General features: G+C 40.3%; 1 protein-coding gene across 1 annotated transcript; it reads right to left on the reverse strand.

Moving 5' to 3' along the window:
• Window positions 1-417: 417 nt before the first annotated feature.
• On the reverse strand, window positions 418-16,872 carry LOC103998522 (signal peptide peptidase-like 1). Its single transcript, XM_018831513.2, has 3 exons — window positions 15,303-16,872; window positions 1,218-1,418; window positions 418-831 (listed from the first exon to the last, which is right to left on the reverse strand). The coding sequence occupies exons 1-3, from the start codon at window positions 16,098-16,100 to the stop codon at window positions 646-648; spliced, it is 1,185 nt and encodes a 394-aa protein (XP_018687058.2). The 5' UTR covers window positions 16,101-16,872; the 3' UTR covers window positions 418-645.
• Window positions 16,873-19,384: the final 2,512 nt, after the last annotated feature.

The raw sequence follows: 19,384 nt of genomic DNA on the forward strand, positions 1-19,384 counted from the left end.
GTCACTTCAACTTATTTTCTTCATTTGCATATATCAATACTTACAAGTAAGAGTCGAGAATGATTTAGATAACACAAACGTGACCAAGAGGCAAACATAATAAATCATATATTACCTCTACCACTTGCCAAATTGTGCAGAGAGAATTGGTGTGTGAGTGCCATGACAACCCTGTGGCCAAATCACTAATCTATTATCCACATAGATGACCCTCTTGGCCATAAGAATCATGATTAGTTGTTTTTTTATTTATAAGCCAACCATCATCAAGAGTACTTAACTCATCATCATCACATTCCCAATACAGGATTCTTGGCAAATAATTCTTTGGATTATTGGTAACTCTGTAGTTGTCGACCTTACAATTAACGACTAACAAGCACAAATGTTTATAATCCTGGAGTTGGATCAGAAAAATCAAACATAAACAGTGAATCACTTAAAAGATCCACGAATACATCATCGGTAACATACCATAACATATTTCATCAAAAAGGACAGACTAAACAAAAACACCACTTGATAAGGTACAAATTGTCGATTCTGGAAACTCTGCAACTACACACAAAATGTTCAACTATAAGAGAAAACAAATTGACTTTACTACTAACGAAAAGAAGACCTGAATGCATGGCATTAAATATACTAGATTTTATATAACTTCTCAAGCATAAACAACAACTCATATATAACATTTCTACCGCTCAGAAGAGTGCAGCAGTTCAGCATGCCAGCTTTCTCACTCGGAGCTGGACTGCCTCCATGCCACAGTTCGCTTAGTTCATTTCTTGCCCAAGAATGGAAAACAAGAGGCCCCAAAGTAGATGGTATCTGCAGTCACATTACAAGACTCTGAAGCCATTTCTTTCACAGGCTTTCTTGATACAAAAATAAAAAGCATTTAATTGATATACGCCCAAGATGATATGCTAAATACTAGGATTGTGGTGAACCATATGGTTGTCATTAGTACTTTCATATGGCTGTTTGGATGCACATTATGAAATAGAGAGTAACTGAATTACAAATGGTCAAGGGAAAGGAATAATAGCACAAGTATCGGAATATCACTGCGATTAACAAAATGTGTGCCCTTGTTGAGGGAGAGAATTGTCTATAGTCCAGATTTATGGGATTGCAATAGTTGTTTGTGATAACATTGAACAGAGAAAAATTATAGCAACGCTGACTAAATACAGCATGTGGTTAGAAGTTACCAAGTAAAGAAGAGCAGGCTGGGGGGATTGAGTTAAAACTCCAGCAGCTAAAGCAGTGATCAGTCCAACCACATACCCAAATAGCGCATACCATATGTATTTGTGCTGCTTTGATGAGGATAATTCTGACATACATGCCATGTCTCTACTCTTTCTGTGATTGAAACATAGTGCCAAAGCTAGAAGCATACCTGGAACAGCCTGTAGGATTAAGAAAACTGTGAGTAGAAATATAATTAATCAGATTTCATGGTCATATTATTTCTACTAAATATACAAAATATGCATTCAACTTTAGGAGAACCAGAAATAGACATGAACTAAGATATTATTACCAAAACATGAATAAAGTATAATATCGACCAAAATTCACTCTTGTTCTAGGATAAAAAATTCAAGTGCATAGATAGACAAAATGTGGCTACAAAGGACGTTTAATAGGTCAAGAGAACAATGAATTATCATGAGATGGACACACGCTTTTTCCAGCGATGCGAACAATGGCCACTTTTCTCTTACAAGATGAACACATGTTTCCTGATGTAACTCATAAATACCTTTACCCTCTACCTATCCATCTCCATTTCCAATTCATTTGGCCGCATTAATGTGTGCTATTGAAAAAAAGCACAAAACATTTTAGTATCTAAGAGAAGTTCCACAATGCAATGCTTGTTGCTTTGACCTTCTAATTAGATGCTAGAGAGGACACAGTCACAAATCAAAGAAAAATAAGGTTCCTGCAATAACCGTGTATTCGAAGTTTCTCAAAAGGCCTGTATTGCTCACAAACGACTAACAGCATGATCTTTTCTGGCATCGAAAGAAGCTTGAATCATAAATGTATTTCAGAAATGATAATTTTTCCAGGATTTCACCAGAAGAGGTTCAATGTTAAGACAATCAAGAGATCGGATGTGCAGCAGAATATAATCATGTGTTCGTAGATGATAGCAGCAATAACGCTCATGTTAAAAATTCCCTAGAAGATAATGTTCAGATACAAAAAAAAAAGCAAACCTCTCTAGAATGAGGAAATAAAAAATGTCAGACTTCAAGAACTGAAACAAATGTTTAAAATCCTAAATAGCTTTCAAAAGTATGTCCTACACTGGTAGACTGAATCAAGCACAACTAAGAACCTTGAATCTTGAAATCTATAAATATTATGTCCAAGCATTGATGGGATTGATCACTGATGTGGCACAACATTCAATCAGATATTACCTGTGACAAGCACGCTAAAAGAAAAAAGATATTGCTCCATGCTCTGCTATATGGAGACATGCTTGTGTACTGTCATTACCTTACCAGCATGGCAGCCACAATTATGTAAGCAAGGCATGGCATCATCATCATCATTTGATTTACATAGTAAGCATTACAAAGTAGATAATCACAAATATACATGAGACACATCTGAATTAATAATCAGACAGGATGGTATTCTATGACATCATTATTTTTACAGAACTTCGACACTATAACTTTAATTTATTCAACAATTGCTGCTTTTTGCTCAATATAAAACTCTTTTCGTGCGACAAACTCCATTTCAATAAAAGTCAATTTTTATCATGAATGTTTTATTATAATTAGCAGCCAATAAATACTATAGTTAAATAATTTTGGAACTTTGTCTACCATTATTCCGGTCTATCAACATTGCCATCTTTCTGCTTAGAAACCACAATCAGATATCTTGTTGATGATAGTTCATTATGCCAAATAAAAATTTAACTTCTGGAAGATACATGACAAATTTAAATAGTCATCATGGTCCATGATGCCAAATGCATCTTTCAACATTAAAACCAGATACTCAGAAAGCTACCCTCTTTTAAGCTAGTTTTGAAAGGCATATTGCACATCAACTTCCAAGGGCATATTCTAGTAGTTATAGGCATGTTCTAGTAGTGACCCATGATCTAGAAGTTATAGTGTAGTTCCTACACCTAACTCAATCATGGGTGACATGGTGGAGTGAGGTAGTTACCACTATGTCACAAACGGTCGTCGCGCACCCACAACAACTCCGTTCAACGAATCGTTCGTCGCTCTCATCTACATGTACAACTGCTTGGCAGCATGTTTTAGCTTGGTTTTAAGTCCTTTTGCTTATAAAAATGTAAGTTCGAACAAGTTGCAGCGCTATAGTACGACTGCTCACCGAACCGAGCAAAACAGCCCCAAAACAACTCCGTTTTCGCGTGCCACGGGCTGTTTTCTACAGCCCGCAGCTGCACGCGAAATGTCAGCCATCTCAGCACCCTGGAACCACCCGGGTGGCACCATGGGGGATGGGGCTTCGGTATAGTGTCGGGCGTTGAACAATCTTTTGCAAGTTCACACGTTACCTTGACGGAAACTTGTTGTCGCGCCCAGCACCCGGTGAGCAGCTGTTTGTGGACTTGCAGCTGTTCGTTCAACCCTCTAAAGTCCTTGTTTTCCTCCTCTCCCTCTTTTCTCTTGTGTACGCAAGGTGCTCGCTGAATTGCTTGTAAAGCTACCCTTTTTCGCGAGACATCGAAACTTGTCTGTCGCTCATTCTTCGAACTAATCAACTTTCTCTTTTACAGATCCTTCGGGACCTGCAAGAGGTTGTAAGTGGGCTGATCTTTGTGGACACAAATCGCAAAGGCAAAGCGCGACTTAGGCAACGCAAGATAAGTTCGCGTCTTTGCCGCAAGGGTGCCTCGCGACTTAGGCAACACAAGCTAAGTTTACGTCTTTGCCGCAAGGGTGCCTCACGACTTAGGCAATTCCAGCTAAGTCCGTGACATTGTGGTATCAGAGCGGGCAAGCACTTCGAGCGAGCAGCGAAGGAACTTCGCAACTTTGCCATGGCTAAGCATCGTGGCGAATCAAGCAAGACGGGGCAAGCCAGACCCTTGCCCCAAGCAGCCGCAAGTGGGCTGCAAGTGCACACTCGCTCTCATGCTGTTGGAGCTGCTCAGGAGAAGTTGGCTGTTCTCCGCGAGCAGAGGAGGCACAATCTGGAGCGCCAACCAAGAAAAAGAGTCATAAGGAGAGACTCACAACGGTGGAAACCCGCTTGGATGTTCTTGAAGCGAGCTTGGAGGAACTCTACCATGGCCAACGAAGGCTGGTTGGGGTAGAAAGCTCGCAAGGAGAAGCGAAGTCTAGGATCGACAAGGTTGAGGCCCTGGTCGACCGATTGTCAGATGACACCAAAGACTCTGTGCAACACCTGCAGGAAGTTGTGGCGGAACTCACTTCAAGGGTGACCATGCTCACAAGAGCACTAAATGCGGGAGGAAGCAACACCCATGTTGCGCCGTCACAAAACTTAAGGGCACCCGAGCCTCATGGTTATGGAGGGGCCAAAGATGCCAAAGAGCTCGAGAATTTCCTATTCGACATGGAATAATACTTTTGAGCTACAAGGCCTGATTCTAAAGAAACTAAAGTTTCTACAGCAACAATGTATTTGAACGGAGATGCAAAACTTTGGTGGCGAACCCGTTGGGAGGAGATCCAACAAGGTCGGTATCGAGTTGACATATAGGAGGACCTGAAGCGGGAGTTGAGAACTCAGTTCCTACCGAAGAACACAGAGTTCGTCGCAAGAAGGAAGTTGAGACAACTCCGCCAAAATACCTCCATTCGAGACTACATGAAGCAATTTTTTGTGCTAATGCTAGACATATAGGACATGTCCGAGAAGGATAAGCTGTTCAGCTTCCTCGATGGTTTGAAGTCATGGGTTTAACAAGAACTACATCAAAGGAATGTCGCTGATGTGATCGGGGCAATTGCTGCCACAGAAAGGCTCACCGACTTTGTTTCCTCCGAAGACCCGGGGAAAAGGAAACAATCTTTAAGCAATCGCCCTCCAAAATATTCTTGAGGGAAGGAGCTATGAGACGAACAGAGGAAGAAGAGTTCCCACAAAGGGCCAAGCCCGAAAGGCAAGGCCCTGAAACCTGGCGGATGCTTCTTATGCGGAGTGCCGCACATGGTGAGGGAGTGCCCACAAAAACAGGCACTCAATACTTTAACAGCTTTCATCCACCCCCCCCCCCTCCCCCCCGCCGATCGGACAAGGGTAAGGTTGTCGCTCTTAGTTCGAGTAGTTCTGAATCCAGCAGCGACGATGAGGAGTCGCAAGGACCCCGGATAGGAGCAATGCGTTTGTTGAACACCATGCGGGGTCAAGTGGGGGAGAACACGAAGACAAGGTTACAAAAAGCAGGAAGTGGCGAGCTAATGTACGCAGACATTAAGCTCAATGGCCAAACGACTCGTGCAATGGTGGACACGAGCACTACCCACAACTTTATCGCCGATCGAGAAGTAAAGCGACTTGGGTTGATCTTGGAGAAGAGCCTAAGTCGAATGAAGGCGGTGAACTCGGAGGCCAAGCAAATCTTCGGGTTGACAAAGGAAGTTCCCATCAAGATCGGAACATGGAGCGGGAGCACAAACATGATGGCAGTGCCATTGGATGACTTCCAAGTGATTCTTGGAATGAAATTTATGCACGCAGCCAAGTTGGTGCCAATGTCGTTCCTTAACTCCCTATGTGTGATGGGAGGTGACGACTCCTGTGTGGTTCCCGTCTCTCGGAGAGGAGCCAGGGAACCCCAACATATATCGGCATTACAACTGAAGAAAGGGGTGCAAAAAGGTGAATTAACATTCGTGGCAACAATGAAGCTAGAGCCACTTGACGAGAAGGCTATTCATGAACCTGCTGTGGTGGCGAACGTCCTGAAAGAGTTCACTGACATTATACCACCCGAGTTGCCGAAGACTCTTCCGCCACGCAGAGGTGTGGATCACAACATCGAGCTGGAGCCGGGAGTGAATCCTCCAGCGAGACCACCCTACCGCATGCCCCCGCTAGAGTTGGTAGAACATAGAAAGCAATTAGGTGAACTGCAAAGCGGTGGTCTCATCCGCAACTCTAAAGCACTATTCGAAGCTCCAGTTCTCTTCCAGAAGAAACAAGATGGGAACCTCCGACTATGCGTCGATTACTGAGCCCTCAACAAAGTGACGGTAAAGAACAAGTATCCCATCCCGCTCATCGCGGACTTGTTCGACCAATAGGGCAAAGCCAAGTATTTCTCAAAACTCGACCTTCGATCGGGGTATTGGCAGGTGTGCATTGTTGAAGGCAACGAAGCGAAGACTACCTACGTGATGAGGTATGGAGCGTTTGAGTTTTTGGTGATGCCTTTCGGCTTAACCAATTCTCCGGCCATGTTCTGCACTCTCATGAACCAGCTATTCAAGGAGTATTTGGATAAGTTCGTGGTCGTCTACTTAGACGATATCGTCATCTACAATCAAACGCTCGAGGAGCATGTGAAGCACCTTCGGACGATCTTCAAGGTTCTCAGGGAGAACACTTTATTCATGAAAAGGGAGAAATGCTACTTTGTCCAAACGGAGATCTTATTCTTGGGGCATCGAATCGGTGATGGCTCCATTCGGATGGACAAATCGAAGGTGCAAGCGGTTGCGGAATGGCGAACTCCAAAGAAGGTGCCAGAGTTGAGATCCTTCCTTGGCTTCGTCAACTACTATCGACGCTTTATAGCGGGGTATTCGAAGCGTGCAACTCCATTGACGGAGTTGCTGAAGGAGCAGCAACCTTGGAGGTGGTCTGATAAATGTGAGATTGCATTCCAAGATCTAAAGGCTATTGTATTAGAAGAACCGATGCTTAAATTGTCGGACGATGGGGAGCCCTTCGAAGTCCAAACAGATGCTTCAGACTTCGCTATTGGGAGAGTACTCATGCAGGAGGGTCATCCGGTGGCCTACAAGAGCCGCAAACTCAACGAGACCGAGCGACGGTATCCGATGCGCGAGAAGGAGATGACAACGATGATCCACTGCCTACGAGTTTGGCGACACTACCTTCTTGGATCGCGATTTGTACTAAGGACGGACAACATCGCTTTAAGCTATTTTAAAACTCAGAAGAAACTCTCCCCAAAGCAAGCACGATGGCAGGACGTCCTGGCTGAGTTTGATATGGCAATAGAGTACAAGCCCGGAAAGGCAAATGTCGTGGCCGATGCATTGAGTCAGAAAGTGGAGCGTGTGAATGTCGTACAATTGGAGGGCAGAGGCTAAGCAAGTCAGTTGCACTCCAACTTCTTTTCCAGGATCAGGGATGGACTGTATAGTGATCCTCAGGCAAAAGCCTTGATACAGCTCATTAAAGAAGGCAAGGCACAACGGTTTTAGGTCTAGGATGGACTCGTTTACACCAAAGGAAATAGAGTTTATGTTCCTCGAGTAGACAATCTGAGACATGAACTCTTAAGAGAGTGTCACGATTCCCTTTGGGCTGGACACCCCGGCATTCATAGAACCTTGGCTCTCATGGAGAGGGCCTTCTATTGGCCGAAGATGGGGACTGATGTGGAGGAATATGTTCGAACGTGCCTCACTTGCCAGCAAGACAAGGTGGAGTAACGGAAGCCAGTGGGACTTTTGTAGCCGTTGCCTGTACCAGAAAGGCCGTGGGAGAGCATTTCCTTGGACTTCATATTAAACTTGCCCGCAGTAGGGAGACTTGGATCGATACTCGTAGTGGTCGATCGATTTTCAAAGTATGTAACTTTCATTGCTGCTCCTCTACACTGTTCAGCAGAGGAGGCGGCCAAGTTGATGATGAAGGATGTGGTGAAGTATTGGGGAGTCCCGCACAATATCATTAGTGATCGAGACGCTCGATTCCTGGGATGATTCTGGACCGAGCTATTCAAATTATTAGGGTCCAAGTTATACTTCTCTATAAGCCTGCACCCCCAAACGGATAGCCAAACCGAAAGGATAAACTCACTCCTAGAGCAATATCTTCGGCACTACGTGAGTGCCAACCAACGAGATTGGGTGAAGTTGTTGGACATTGTCCAATTCTCCTACAACTTGTAGTGCAGCTCTGCATCCAACAAGAGCCCCTTCGAGATCATTACAGGACAACAACTGTCAACTCCTCATACCATGGCAATCGGGTATAGTGGGAGTAATCCGTCAGCCTACCACTTCGCAAAGGAGTGGCACCGAAATACAGATATTACGTGGGCTTACTTGGAGAAGGCGGCAAAAAGGATGAAGAGATGAGCAGACTTGGGAAGGCGACCGCAAGAGTTCAAGGTCGGCGATTTGGTGCTGGTAAAGCTCCAACAAGCATCACTCCAATTCTTTAGGAACAAAGTACACAAAGGATTGGTGTGCAAGTATGAAGGGCCCTTCCCAATTATCAGCAGGGTGGGCAACGTCTCCTATAAGTTGCAGCTGTTGGCGTGGTTCAAAATTCATAATGCTCTTCACGCCAGCAACTTAAAAGCCTACCACTCTGATCCACAAGATGCTTTCCGAAGTTTTCTAACTCGACTACCCCCCACCAGAGTCTCCTACGAGAAGCAAGTTGAAACTATTTTAGCGGATCGCAAGATAAAGCTACCCAATGGAGCTGAGCAGACCGAGTACTTGGTGAAGTGGTGAAAGCTTCCCGAACTGAAGCCAATTGGGAGCCCGAAGATGCCCTGCAACATGAAGAAGCAATTATCAACAACTACCAACAAGCATCGATGAGGGCATCGACAGTTTGAGTGGGGGAGAATGTCACGAACGGTCGTCGCGCACCCGCAACAGCTTCATTCAACGAACTGTTCATCGCTCTCATCTACATGTACAGCTGCTTGGCAGCATGTTTTGGCTTGGTTTTAAGTTTTTTTGCTTGTAAAAATATAAGTTCGAACAAGTTGCAGCGCTATAGTGCGACCGCTCACCGAACCGAGCTAAACAGCTCCGTTTTCGTGTGCCACGGGTTGTTTTCTGCAGCCCACTGCTGCACGCAAAATGTCAACCATCTCAACACTCTGGAACCACCCGGGTGGCACCATGGGGGATGGGGCTTCGGTATAGTGTCGGGCGTTGAACAATCTTTCGCACGTTACCTTGACGGAACTTGTTGTCGCGCTCGACACCCGGTGGGCAGTTGTTTGTGGACTTGCAGCTATTTGTTCAACCCTCTAAAGTCTTTGTTTTCCTCCTCTCCCTCTTTTCTCTTGCGTACATAAGGTGCTTGCTGAATTGCTTATAAAGCTTCCCCTTTTCGTGATACGTCGGGACTTGTTCGTCGCTCATTCTTCGAACTAATCAACTTTCTCTTTTACAGGTCCTTCGGGGCCTGCGAGAGGTTGCAAGTGGGCTAATCTTTGCGGACGCAAATCGCAAAGACGAAGCGCGAGTTAGGCAACGCAAGCTAAGTTCGCGTCTTTGTCGCAAGGGTGCCTCGTGACTTAGGCAACGCAAGCTAAGTTCGCATTTTTGCCGCAAGGGTGCCTCATGACTTAAGCAATTCCAACTTAGTTCGTGACAACTAGGTCCTATAAATAGGACCATAGTTCATGAAGCAAGATAAGGAGTATGCACTTGGGAATATAATGTAAGTGTTCTTATCTTACCTCTTATTTAAATACTACAACATTTTTCTTAATCAAAAGGATTCTTTTTAATTGCATCGTAGTATTCTGTAATTATCGTTTCCTTGCTCCTTCATCCCCAACATTTATGGTATCAAAGCTAAGTTTCAATCTGAACTGGGCATTATGGCTTTCAATGGCAATTTCATGTCTCAACCCCTTATTCTCATCTTATCGGGCAAATGCTATGAATTTTAGAGTATCAAGATGAAGACTCTATTCAAGTCTCAGGATCTTTGGGACTTAATAGAGAATGAATATGCGAATCCAGATAAAGAAATCAGGCTGAGGGAGAATAGAAAGGACTCAAAAGCATTGTTCTTCATTCAACAAGCTGTACATGAGATAATCTTCTCAAGAATTGCAACAGCGACAACTTCAAAGCAAGCTTGATTGATACTTTAAAATGAATTTCAAGGCTCATCAAGGGTGATTACGGTAAAACTTCAAACTCTTCGTCGTGAGTTTGAAATTTTTTTCATGAAAAGCAATGAATCGGTGCAAGATTTTCTTTCTCGAGTAACTGAAATTGTTAGTCAAATGAAATCTTATAGTAAACATCTTCCTAATCATATAATTGTTGCAAAAGTTTTAAGAAGTTTAACTTTGAAATTTGATCATGTTGTTGCCGCAATTGAGGAGTCAAAAGATTTATCAATATTTTCATTTGATGAACTAATGGGTTCCTTGCAAGCACATGAAGCAAGGTTGAACAAGTCACTTGAAAAAAGTGAAGAAAAAGCATTTCCAGTTAAGGGGAGTCTTCTATTTCAAAAGAAGACAAAAAATCAACAGGAAGAGGACATGGCAGAGGAGGATTTCGTGGTAGAGGAAATGTAAGAGGAAGAGGACACTTTGGTGGGCATGATGAATAAAGGCAATCAAATTATGATAAAAAAAAATATAAGAGTAGAATTCAATGTCATTATTGTACAAAGTTTGGTCACATGAAGGTAGATTGCTGGAAAAGAAAAAAGCAAGCAAGCTATGTGGAGGAAAATAAAGAAAATAGTAAGTTGTTTATGACTCATTCACAAGTTAATGATATCTCAAATGATATTTAGTTTTTGGATAGTGGATATTCCAATCATATGTCAGGCATAAAATTAATGTTTAGAGACATTGATGAAACTCATAAATTGAAAGTTAGACTTGGAGATAACAAGTAAATCCAAATGGAATGGAAAGGAACAATTGAGGCGAAGACAAATCAAGGGAAGGTAAAATACCTAGATAATGTTTTCTTTCTCCCCCTTGATTCATAGTTACATACATCGATTTGCGACATGAAAGAAACCTGCTTTTGAATTGGAAGCGACTTGGTGAGGATATCTACAACTTATTCATCTATTCCACAATACTTCATTGCTATGGCTTTATTTGCTACAAGATCCCGGATAAAATGATAGCGTATCTCTATATGCTTCATTCTTCCATGAAATGTTGGATTCTTCATCATTGCAATTATGGCTTTATTGTTGTGAATATCCTTTTGCTACAAGCCGAGCCTTATGCTTTTGGATACTTTCATCTGTATTAAACTTTGTTTTGAACACCCATTTAATCCAATAGTTTTCTTTTCTTTCGGTAGATTTATTAGCTCCCAAGTTTCATTCTTCTCAATTGATTTGATTTCCTCGTTCATTGCTTTTCGTCATTCCTCTTTTTCAATTGTTTCCTCAAAAGTCATAGGATCTGAAATAAATAAAGTAAATGTTGAGTCATAATTTTTTGTTAGTGATCTGAATTTTCCTGGAGTAGTTTTATCTAAGGAATCAAAACTTGAACTGCTACTAGGTGAGGTTGACGATGAACTTGTTGGAGCAGGATCTGTCACTTGATTTTTTAGAGTGTCTAGTTCTGTTGAAATCTAAATTTGTGTTCCACCTTCATTGGTCTCCCAATTCCAACTAGTCCTTTCATCAAACACAACACTTTTTGTTAATAATAACTTTGCCATTAATAAGATTATACAATCGATATGCTTTGGATTGTAAGAAATAACTAATTAAAATGTATTTTTCAAATTCTTCATCAAGCTTGTGATGGTTTTATGAATTTACCAAAGCATAAGCAATACAACAAAAAATTCTTAGATGCTTTACACTTGGTTTCATATCATACCAAGCCTCAAAAAGAGTTTGATTCATAACAGCCTTTGTTGGTGAAATATTTAACAAATAAACTGCTGTTGTAACTACTTCTACTAAAACTGATTTGGAAGGTGTTTTCCTTTAAGCAAACTTCTCGTCATTTCAAGAACAGTTCGATTCTTACGTTCAGCTACACCATTTTGCTCTGGTGTATATGGTGCTGTCAATTCTCTATGAATACCATTTTTTCACAAAAAGAATTAAACTCATTAGATAAAAATTCACCACCTCCATCTGTCCGAAGTGTCTATATATATCTACCACTTTGCCTTTCTACAAGTGCCTTGAATTTTCGAAAATTATCAAATGTTTCAGATTTTAGTTTTAAAAAATATACCCAACTCATGCAGCTATAATTATCAGTAAATAATAGAAAATATTGACTTCCACCAAATGATTTTGTATTCATAGGTCCACATAAGTCAACATGAATTAATTCAAGACAATTAGATGCTCTCCATGCTTTTCCAACAGGAAATGATTTTTTACTTTGTTTGTCATAAATGCATCCTTCACATACATCAAGTGTATTAATTTTGGGTAATCCAAAAATTATTTATTTTTATTTAACAACCTTAAACCCTTAATATTAAGATGTCCATATGTTAAATGATATAAATTAAACTCATTCTTTTGAATTGCGATAAGAGCATGCTTTTTAATATTTGAAACATCAAGTGGTAACATCTTGTTTTGCATCATACAAACATTTACCATAATCAAACCAGATTTTTTATCTTTAATAGTGCATGAACCATCATCAAATATAACTGAATATCCATCATCTATCAATTATCCAACACTCAACAAGTTATGTGATAAACTAGGAACAAAGAAAACATTATTGAGGTATTTTACCTTCCCTTGATTTGTCTTCGCCTCAATTGTTCCTTTCCCTTCCACTTGGATTTGAATACCCAAGATTGTGGATCATAACTAAGTTTCAATCTGAACTGGGCATTATAGCTTTTAATGGCAATTTCATGTCTCAACCCCTTATTCTCATCTTCTCGGACAAATGCTATGAATTTTGGAGTGTCAAGATGAAGACTCTATTCAAGTCTCAGGATTTTTGAGACTTAATAGAGAAAGGATATGCGGATTCAGATAAAGAAATCAGGCTGAGGGAGAATAGAAAGAATGACTCAAAAGCATTGTTATTCATTCAACAAGCTATATCAGAGCTAAATTTCAATCTGAACTGGGCATTATGGCTTTTAATGGCAATTCCATGTCTCAACCCCTTATTCTCATTTTCTCGGACAAATGTTATGAATTTTGAAGTATCAAGATGAAGACTCTATTCAAGTCTCAAGACTCTATTCAAGTCTTAATAGAGAATGGATATGCGGATCCAAATGAAAAAATCAGGTTGAGGGAGAATAGAAAGAAGGACTCAAAAACATTGTTCTTCATTTAACAAGCGGTATTTGAGACAATCTTCTCAAGAATTATAATAGCGACAACCTCAAAGTAAGCTTGGTTGATACTTCAAAATGAATTTCAAGGCTCATCAAGGGTAATTACGGTAAAACTTCAAACCTTTCGTCGTGAGTTTGAAATTTTTTATCATAAAAAGCAATGAATCAGTGCAAGATTTTCTTTCTCAAGTGACTGAAATTGTTAGTCAAATGAAATCTTATAGTGAACATCTTCCTAATCATATAATTGTTGTAAAAGTTTTGAGAAGTTTAACTCCGAAATTTAATCATGTTGTTGCCGCAATTGAGGAGTCAAAAGATTTATCTATATTTTCATTTGATGAAATAATGGGTTCCTTGTAAGCATATAAAGCAAGGTTGAACAGGACACTTGAAAAAAGTGAAGAAAAGATATTTCAGGTTAAGGGAGAGTCTTCTACTTCAAAAGAAGACAAAAAATCAACAGGAAGAAAAAATGACAGAGGAGGATTTCGTGGTAGAGGAAATAGAAGAGGAAGAGGAAGATGACACTTTGATGGGCATGATGAACAAAGGCAATCAAATTATGATCAAAAAAATTATAAGAGTAGAATTCAATGTAACTATTATAAAAAAATTTGGTCACGTGAAAGCAGATTGCTGGAAAAGAGAAAAGCAAGCAAGTTATGTGGAGGAAAATAAAGAAAATAGTAAGTTATTTATGACTCATTCATAAGTTAATAATATTTGGTTTCTGGATAGTGAATGTTATAATCATATGTCAAGCATAAAATTAATATTTAGATATATTAATGAAACTCATAGGTTGAAAGTAAGATATAGGGATAACAAGCAAATCCAAGTAGAAAGGAAAGGAACATTTGAGATGAAGACAAGTCAAGGGAAGGTAAAATCCCTTTATATTGTTTTCTTTGTTCCTAGTTTATCGCATAACTTATTGAGTGTTGGCCAATTGATAGATGATGGATATTCAGTTATATTTGATGATGGTTCATGCACTATTAACGATAAAAATATAATACTACGATACAATTAAAAAGAATCTTTTCGATCAAGAAAACCGTTGTAGTATTTAAATAAAAGGTAAGACAAGAATACTTACATAATATTCCCAAACGCACACTCCTTATCTTGCTTCATGAACTATGGCCCTATTTATAGGACATAGTGGTAACTACCTCACTCCACCATGTCACCAATGATTGAGTTAGGTGTAAGAACTACCCTATAACTTCTAAATCATGGGTCACTACTAGAACATGCCTATAACTACCTATAACATGGTAACTACCTAGATAACTACTATGAATCAATTTTCAATACTCCCTATTGATTCATAGTTACATACACCGATTTACGACATGAAATAAATATGCTTTTGTACTGAAAGCGACTTGGTGAGGATATCCGCAACTTGTTCATATGTTCTACAATACTTCATTGCTATGGCTCTGATACCACAAATGTTGGCGATGGAGGAGCAAGAAAATGATAAAAAAAGAATACTATGATGCAATTAAAAAGAGTCCTTTCGATTAAGAAAACCGTTGTAGTATTTAAATAAGAGGTAAGACAAGAACGCTTACAAGATATTCCCAAGTGCACACTCCTTATATTGCTTCATGAACTATGGTCCTATTTATAGAACCTAATGGTAACTATCTTACTCCACTATGTCACCCATGATTAAGTTAGATGTAGGAACTACCCTATAACTTCTAGATCATGGGTCACTACTAGAACATGCTTATAACTACCTAGAACATAGTAACTACCTAGATAACTACTATGAATTAATTCTCAACATAATTTACTTATGTCTAATGTATGTTGTATCATTAGCATCTTTGCATATATGCAAAGATCAGAGACCATTCAAACTGACATTACTGGATACTAAATACAAATATGTAAATGCTGCTACGTTTTATAAACAAAACAATCAGATAGCTAATGGACTCAAATTGCAAACTGATTATAATTTAACGAACACATAATATCAAACCAAACCAAATTTACAACTGAAATACATCATACCATGTCTCCAAGGACCAGCATTATGTAATCTGTGCTGCTGCTTCCAGGAACTAACCCAGGAAACAAATTTCTTGGGAAAACAACTTTAACAGGCAGCTCCAACTTCTCTGTAATCAGCTGCAATCCTGGAAGGCTTAAGCTTGTTGCCACATTGTGAAGTGGGTTAGATGCCTTTTGTGTTGCAACTGAAACCATAACATTTGCTCCGAGGAACCTCTCCGAGAGGAAGACCCAGAATATGTCATACAGAAACAAGCAGACAAGAAGCAAAGAACATATCTTAATGTTGGGTTGTCGTCCGTGGCTAACAAATGCAACACATATGCATATCCCCAGTAGATTGCTCAGCAACCAATGCCCAGTGACAAGCCAAGCTGCCACAATTCCTATAGAAAACAGCAGGAACATTCCCTGGCTTCGTGTCGAAGACTTGGAACAGCACCGCAAGATGAATGGATCAACCACACCAAACCGCGATTTGACGTAAGCAACATACGGGATAAGGCAGAAGTAGAGTGCGGAGGCTGTGCCGACAGCCACAAAGGCAGTGATAAGTTGGGACACAGATGAGAAAAGATAGAACATCAATAGAAGACTACAAGAACTAGCATGGGGAATCATGACAGCTTGGGACCGGTCCAAAGTTATCGATGCCTCTGAGAAATTCAGGTTTTTCTGCATTTCTTTGCCGTGATCCAGAGCTCGAGAAGCCGATACAAAGGTTACTAAGATTGCTGTCCCAATGAGAGCGAGGGATCCCGGTTCAAGCAAACAAGTTAGCTTCCACAGTGACTCCATATTATCTCTATAGCACACCCCAAAAAAAGCAACCTTCTTTCTACCCTTTTCCACTCTGCTAATATCAACGGACGTTCTTTGGATCAAGATTCAAAGAACTTCCATGCCACTGTTGCTGACATTAAGAATTTTCTTTGCGTCGCCTGAACCGTTGAAAAATCCATTCTTTTGTGTAAGGTTCCACTCAGCTTCGGTCCCCAGCCATCACATTGCACGGAATGGAAGAGAACTTTTCCGAGCGCACAAGGCAAGATTAAGCAAGAAAACCTCAAATCAACCAGAAAAGAACGTTGCTTTGGGGGCATACGAGGGTTCAAAATTCAAAAAGTTTGACAAAGCTATGAATTTGAGGAAAAAGAGGAACCGACTGACAGAATCCGATAGACCAGAAACCGAAAAAGCCATCCTTGCTCTGAACAGAAATTTACCTAAAATAAGAGAACCGACTGATCCGCCTACTTCTCTAGCCAGGAACACAAGAAGATGCAAGTGGGATCGGTTCGAGGAGGACAAAAGAAGGGAATTTTGAGCGTGGGCGTTGTGAAAGCGACGAGGTTGGCTTGTGTGGGGAAGACCGGATTTGGACCTGCGGCGGTGGGCGTCGACGGCATTTGAGGAGGATGAGAATACCGTCTGTCAGGGCGGCATTTTATTTCCGGCCCTCCGTAATTTACCATCTGGCAGCATTACTGGAATCAACAGTGCAACCCCATGTGGGTCCTCGCTTATGCTCCAATCAAAGAAATCGGGTAAAATTAGAACCAGAAAACCATCGTTAGCGCGGCGCGGGACGTGCAACGGCGAGCTCTCCACGCCACTACTTTATGTTTCTGAGCTAACTGTATCTTTTCCGGAAACAGATACGAGGCACAGAGTCCCATCATCTACTCCAATAACTGGAGTTGGTGAGCATACAGTTTTCACTTTGAATACACTCACTGATCGATCAGCACAGAGTGCAAAATATATGTTTTATATAAATTTATTTATATAAATAATTTGACTGTGAAAAAAATCTAAATCTTCTTTTTAACTAACTGTCACCTCCCCTCTTCAGAATTTTCTAGCAACGCTTCTTATTTTAAGGTAATACCCAGAATACTCCAATCACTTACATCTTTTCCTTTAAATTTTCATGTGTTCTTTTATTTATAATTTTTTAATATTATTAAAAATCTATACAAAAATATGATAATATTTTTAGAAAAACCGATTTGGATCGATCCATAGAAAAAAGGGACAAAAAAAAAAGTAATTGAGTATTGGGTTTGTAGATCAAGTGTAAATCTTCTCTTCTTGTAATGAATTCTAATTTTTTTATTTGATTTGCAAATAGAAAATAAAGATAAAACACTTTCTATTGGCAAAACATAAGAAACAGGAATTGAGTTACTTTTACCATAAAATAAGAGCTAACTATATCGCTGTGTAATTCATACATGAATATGTGTCACGTTTGCGCATAATTAGTGAGTGGTATAGTTGGGCTACACTTGTAATATGGACATTTGTTGGGCTTCATACAACAAGGCAAAGCATTGCTGAAAATAATGTGGCCTATCATCGAGTGTTCGTACTTCACAAGAAGAAAATGAAAAATGAAAATAAAAAGACGAGAATAATACACAAAAGTGTGAGAGTAAGATATTATAATAGGATCAACTAGACTTAAATTTCAACTAAAAACTATAGTCGATGCATAATTTGAATTATATTTTTAGCACTAAAATCCAACATGTAATATTATATATATATATATGGTGAAGGCAGGAGTAGTGTTGACATATACTTTTATTTATGTCACATGACTTCATACGATAATTTTGACTGTCTTATTGTCCAAATAAAACTGAGGTGTTGATCCAGTGAAGATTTCATGTATGTGTTGATCAACGGATGAGAGTATGGTAACGATAGTCATCATATATGCATGTGTCATAATCTCATATCAATGAATAAATTTTAAATATATATATATATATATATATAACTTTCTCTACGAAATAATCTTAAAATTTATTATTTTATTTATTTAAAAGCGTAAAGATGAAATATGATCAGATTTGTAATTTTAACAAGAGAGAAAACAAGGCAGATTCCAAGAAAATAACAGGAGATGATTGTTGAAGAAAGCATATATGGAAGAGAGTAGGTCAAGAGTTGGAGAGCTGACAAGGGAAAAAGAATCATATAAGAACAAACACAGTCATGCCAACAACTCCTCTTCTCCTACATCCCCCTCCCCAACCTTCTCTACCAAGCCTTGCACTCATCTTGAAATGTCCGCCTCCCCGGAGCTCGCTCGCACAACGCCGCCCGAGTTCTCGCTGAGGCCGATCAAGATGGCGCCGCCGTCGAAGGACGACGACGAAGAGTGCCACACGCCGACCGCCGAAGAGAGCAAGCTCCCGTCCACCACGCTGAGCTGCCCGCCGGCGCCGAGGAAGCCAGGTACGGCGCGGCGGTGCAAGAGGAGGCTGTGGCCCGAAGCGGAGCTCATCGAGATCGGAGCTGAAGAGATGGAGCAGGTGTTTGGGTCGAGGAGTCAATGCAGTCATGCAAAGAAGAGAAGCTGATGACAGCTGATCATACTCGTCTTCTTCACATCTCTGTATATCGTGTGAAGTATGGCTTGGATTAGTAATCTCCTCTTTCCCGGAGGTGTTTCGGTTTCTGTATTCCGAGCAAGATATAGATCATATTGTTGCTGTTCAGCGACAGATTGCATTCGTTTCCTTTGCCTTCTCTTCTTCCAAGGGAAGGATTCAGAATTTACTTCCTCAGTGTGCCCCATAAAATATCCAGTCCACATCGTCTCCCAGTCAATACGATGCAAAGTATAAAGCGAATCCGCTGCTTACAAAGTCTGCGTGTACTGCGAGGAGAGGAGTTTTGGAAGAGGCAGAGAAGGCGAAGGTGCGATGGAGGAATTCTGATGAGTAGATCGAAATGTGGATTTGACTGCATGCGCGACTTTGCGTGTGGTGCGAGGGCACTCAGCTTGACCTCTTCTTTGTGAAGGCTTCGGACTTTAAGAGGTTGGCGTATCGGACACGACTCTTTCAGCCAATCATCAACACTAGATGTACACAAATTTATTTGCCTATGCAGTTAATCGCAGGTGCGGTGATTTCAATCGTCATCGATACCTCTTTAAGAGTATCATTGAAAACGATTATACTGGTCAAAATTTTAAGTTTTATTTATTTTTTCAGAGTAGTTATTACTGTAATTATTTGGACGAATATTAAGATTATATATATATATATATATATATATATGAT

Source organism: Musa acuminata, chromosome BXJ3-9, assembly GCF_036884655.1.
Source record: "Musa acuminata AAA Group cultivar baxijiao chromosome BXJ3-9, Cavendish_Baxijiao_AAA, whole genome shotgun sequence".
NCBI classification, from domain to species: Eukaryota; Viridiplantae; Streptophyta; class Magnoliopsida; order Zingiberales; family Musaceae; genus Musa; species Musa acuminata.

Bases quoted from the DNA above. Each gene is read 5' to 3' on its own strand.
- LOC103998522 (XM_018831513.2), bottom strand. From the start codon at position 16,100: ATGGAGTCACTGTGGAAGCTAACTTGTTTGCTTGAACCGGGATCCCTC. The intron at 1,419-15,302 runs GTATGATGTATT...TTAATCCTACAG, and splicing joins TGCTGGTCCTTGGAGACATG to GCTGTTCCAGGTATGCTTCT. The intron at 832-1,217 runs GTAACTTCTAAC...ATGTGACTGCAG, and splicing joins AGCCTGCTCTTCTTTACTTG to ATACCATCTACTTTGGGGCC.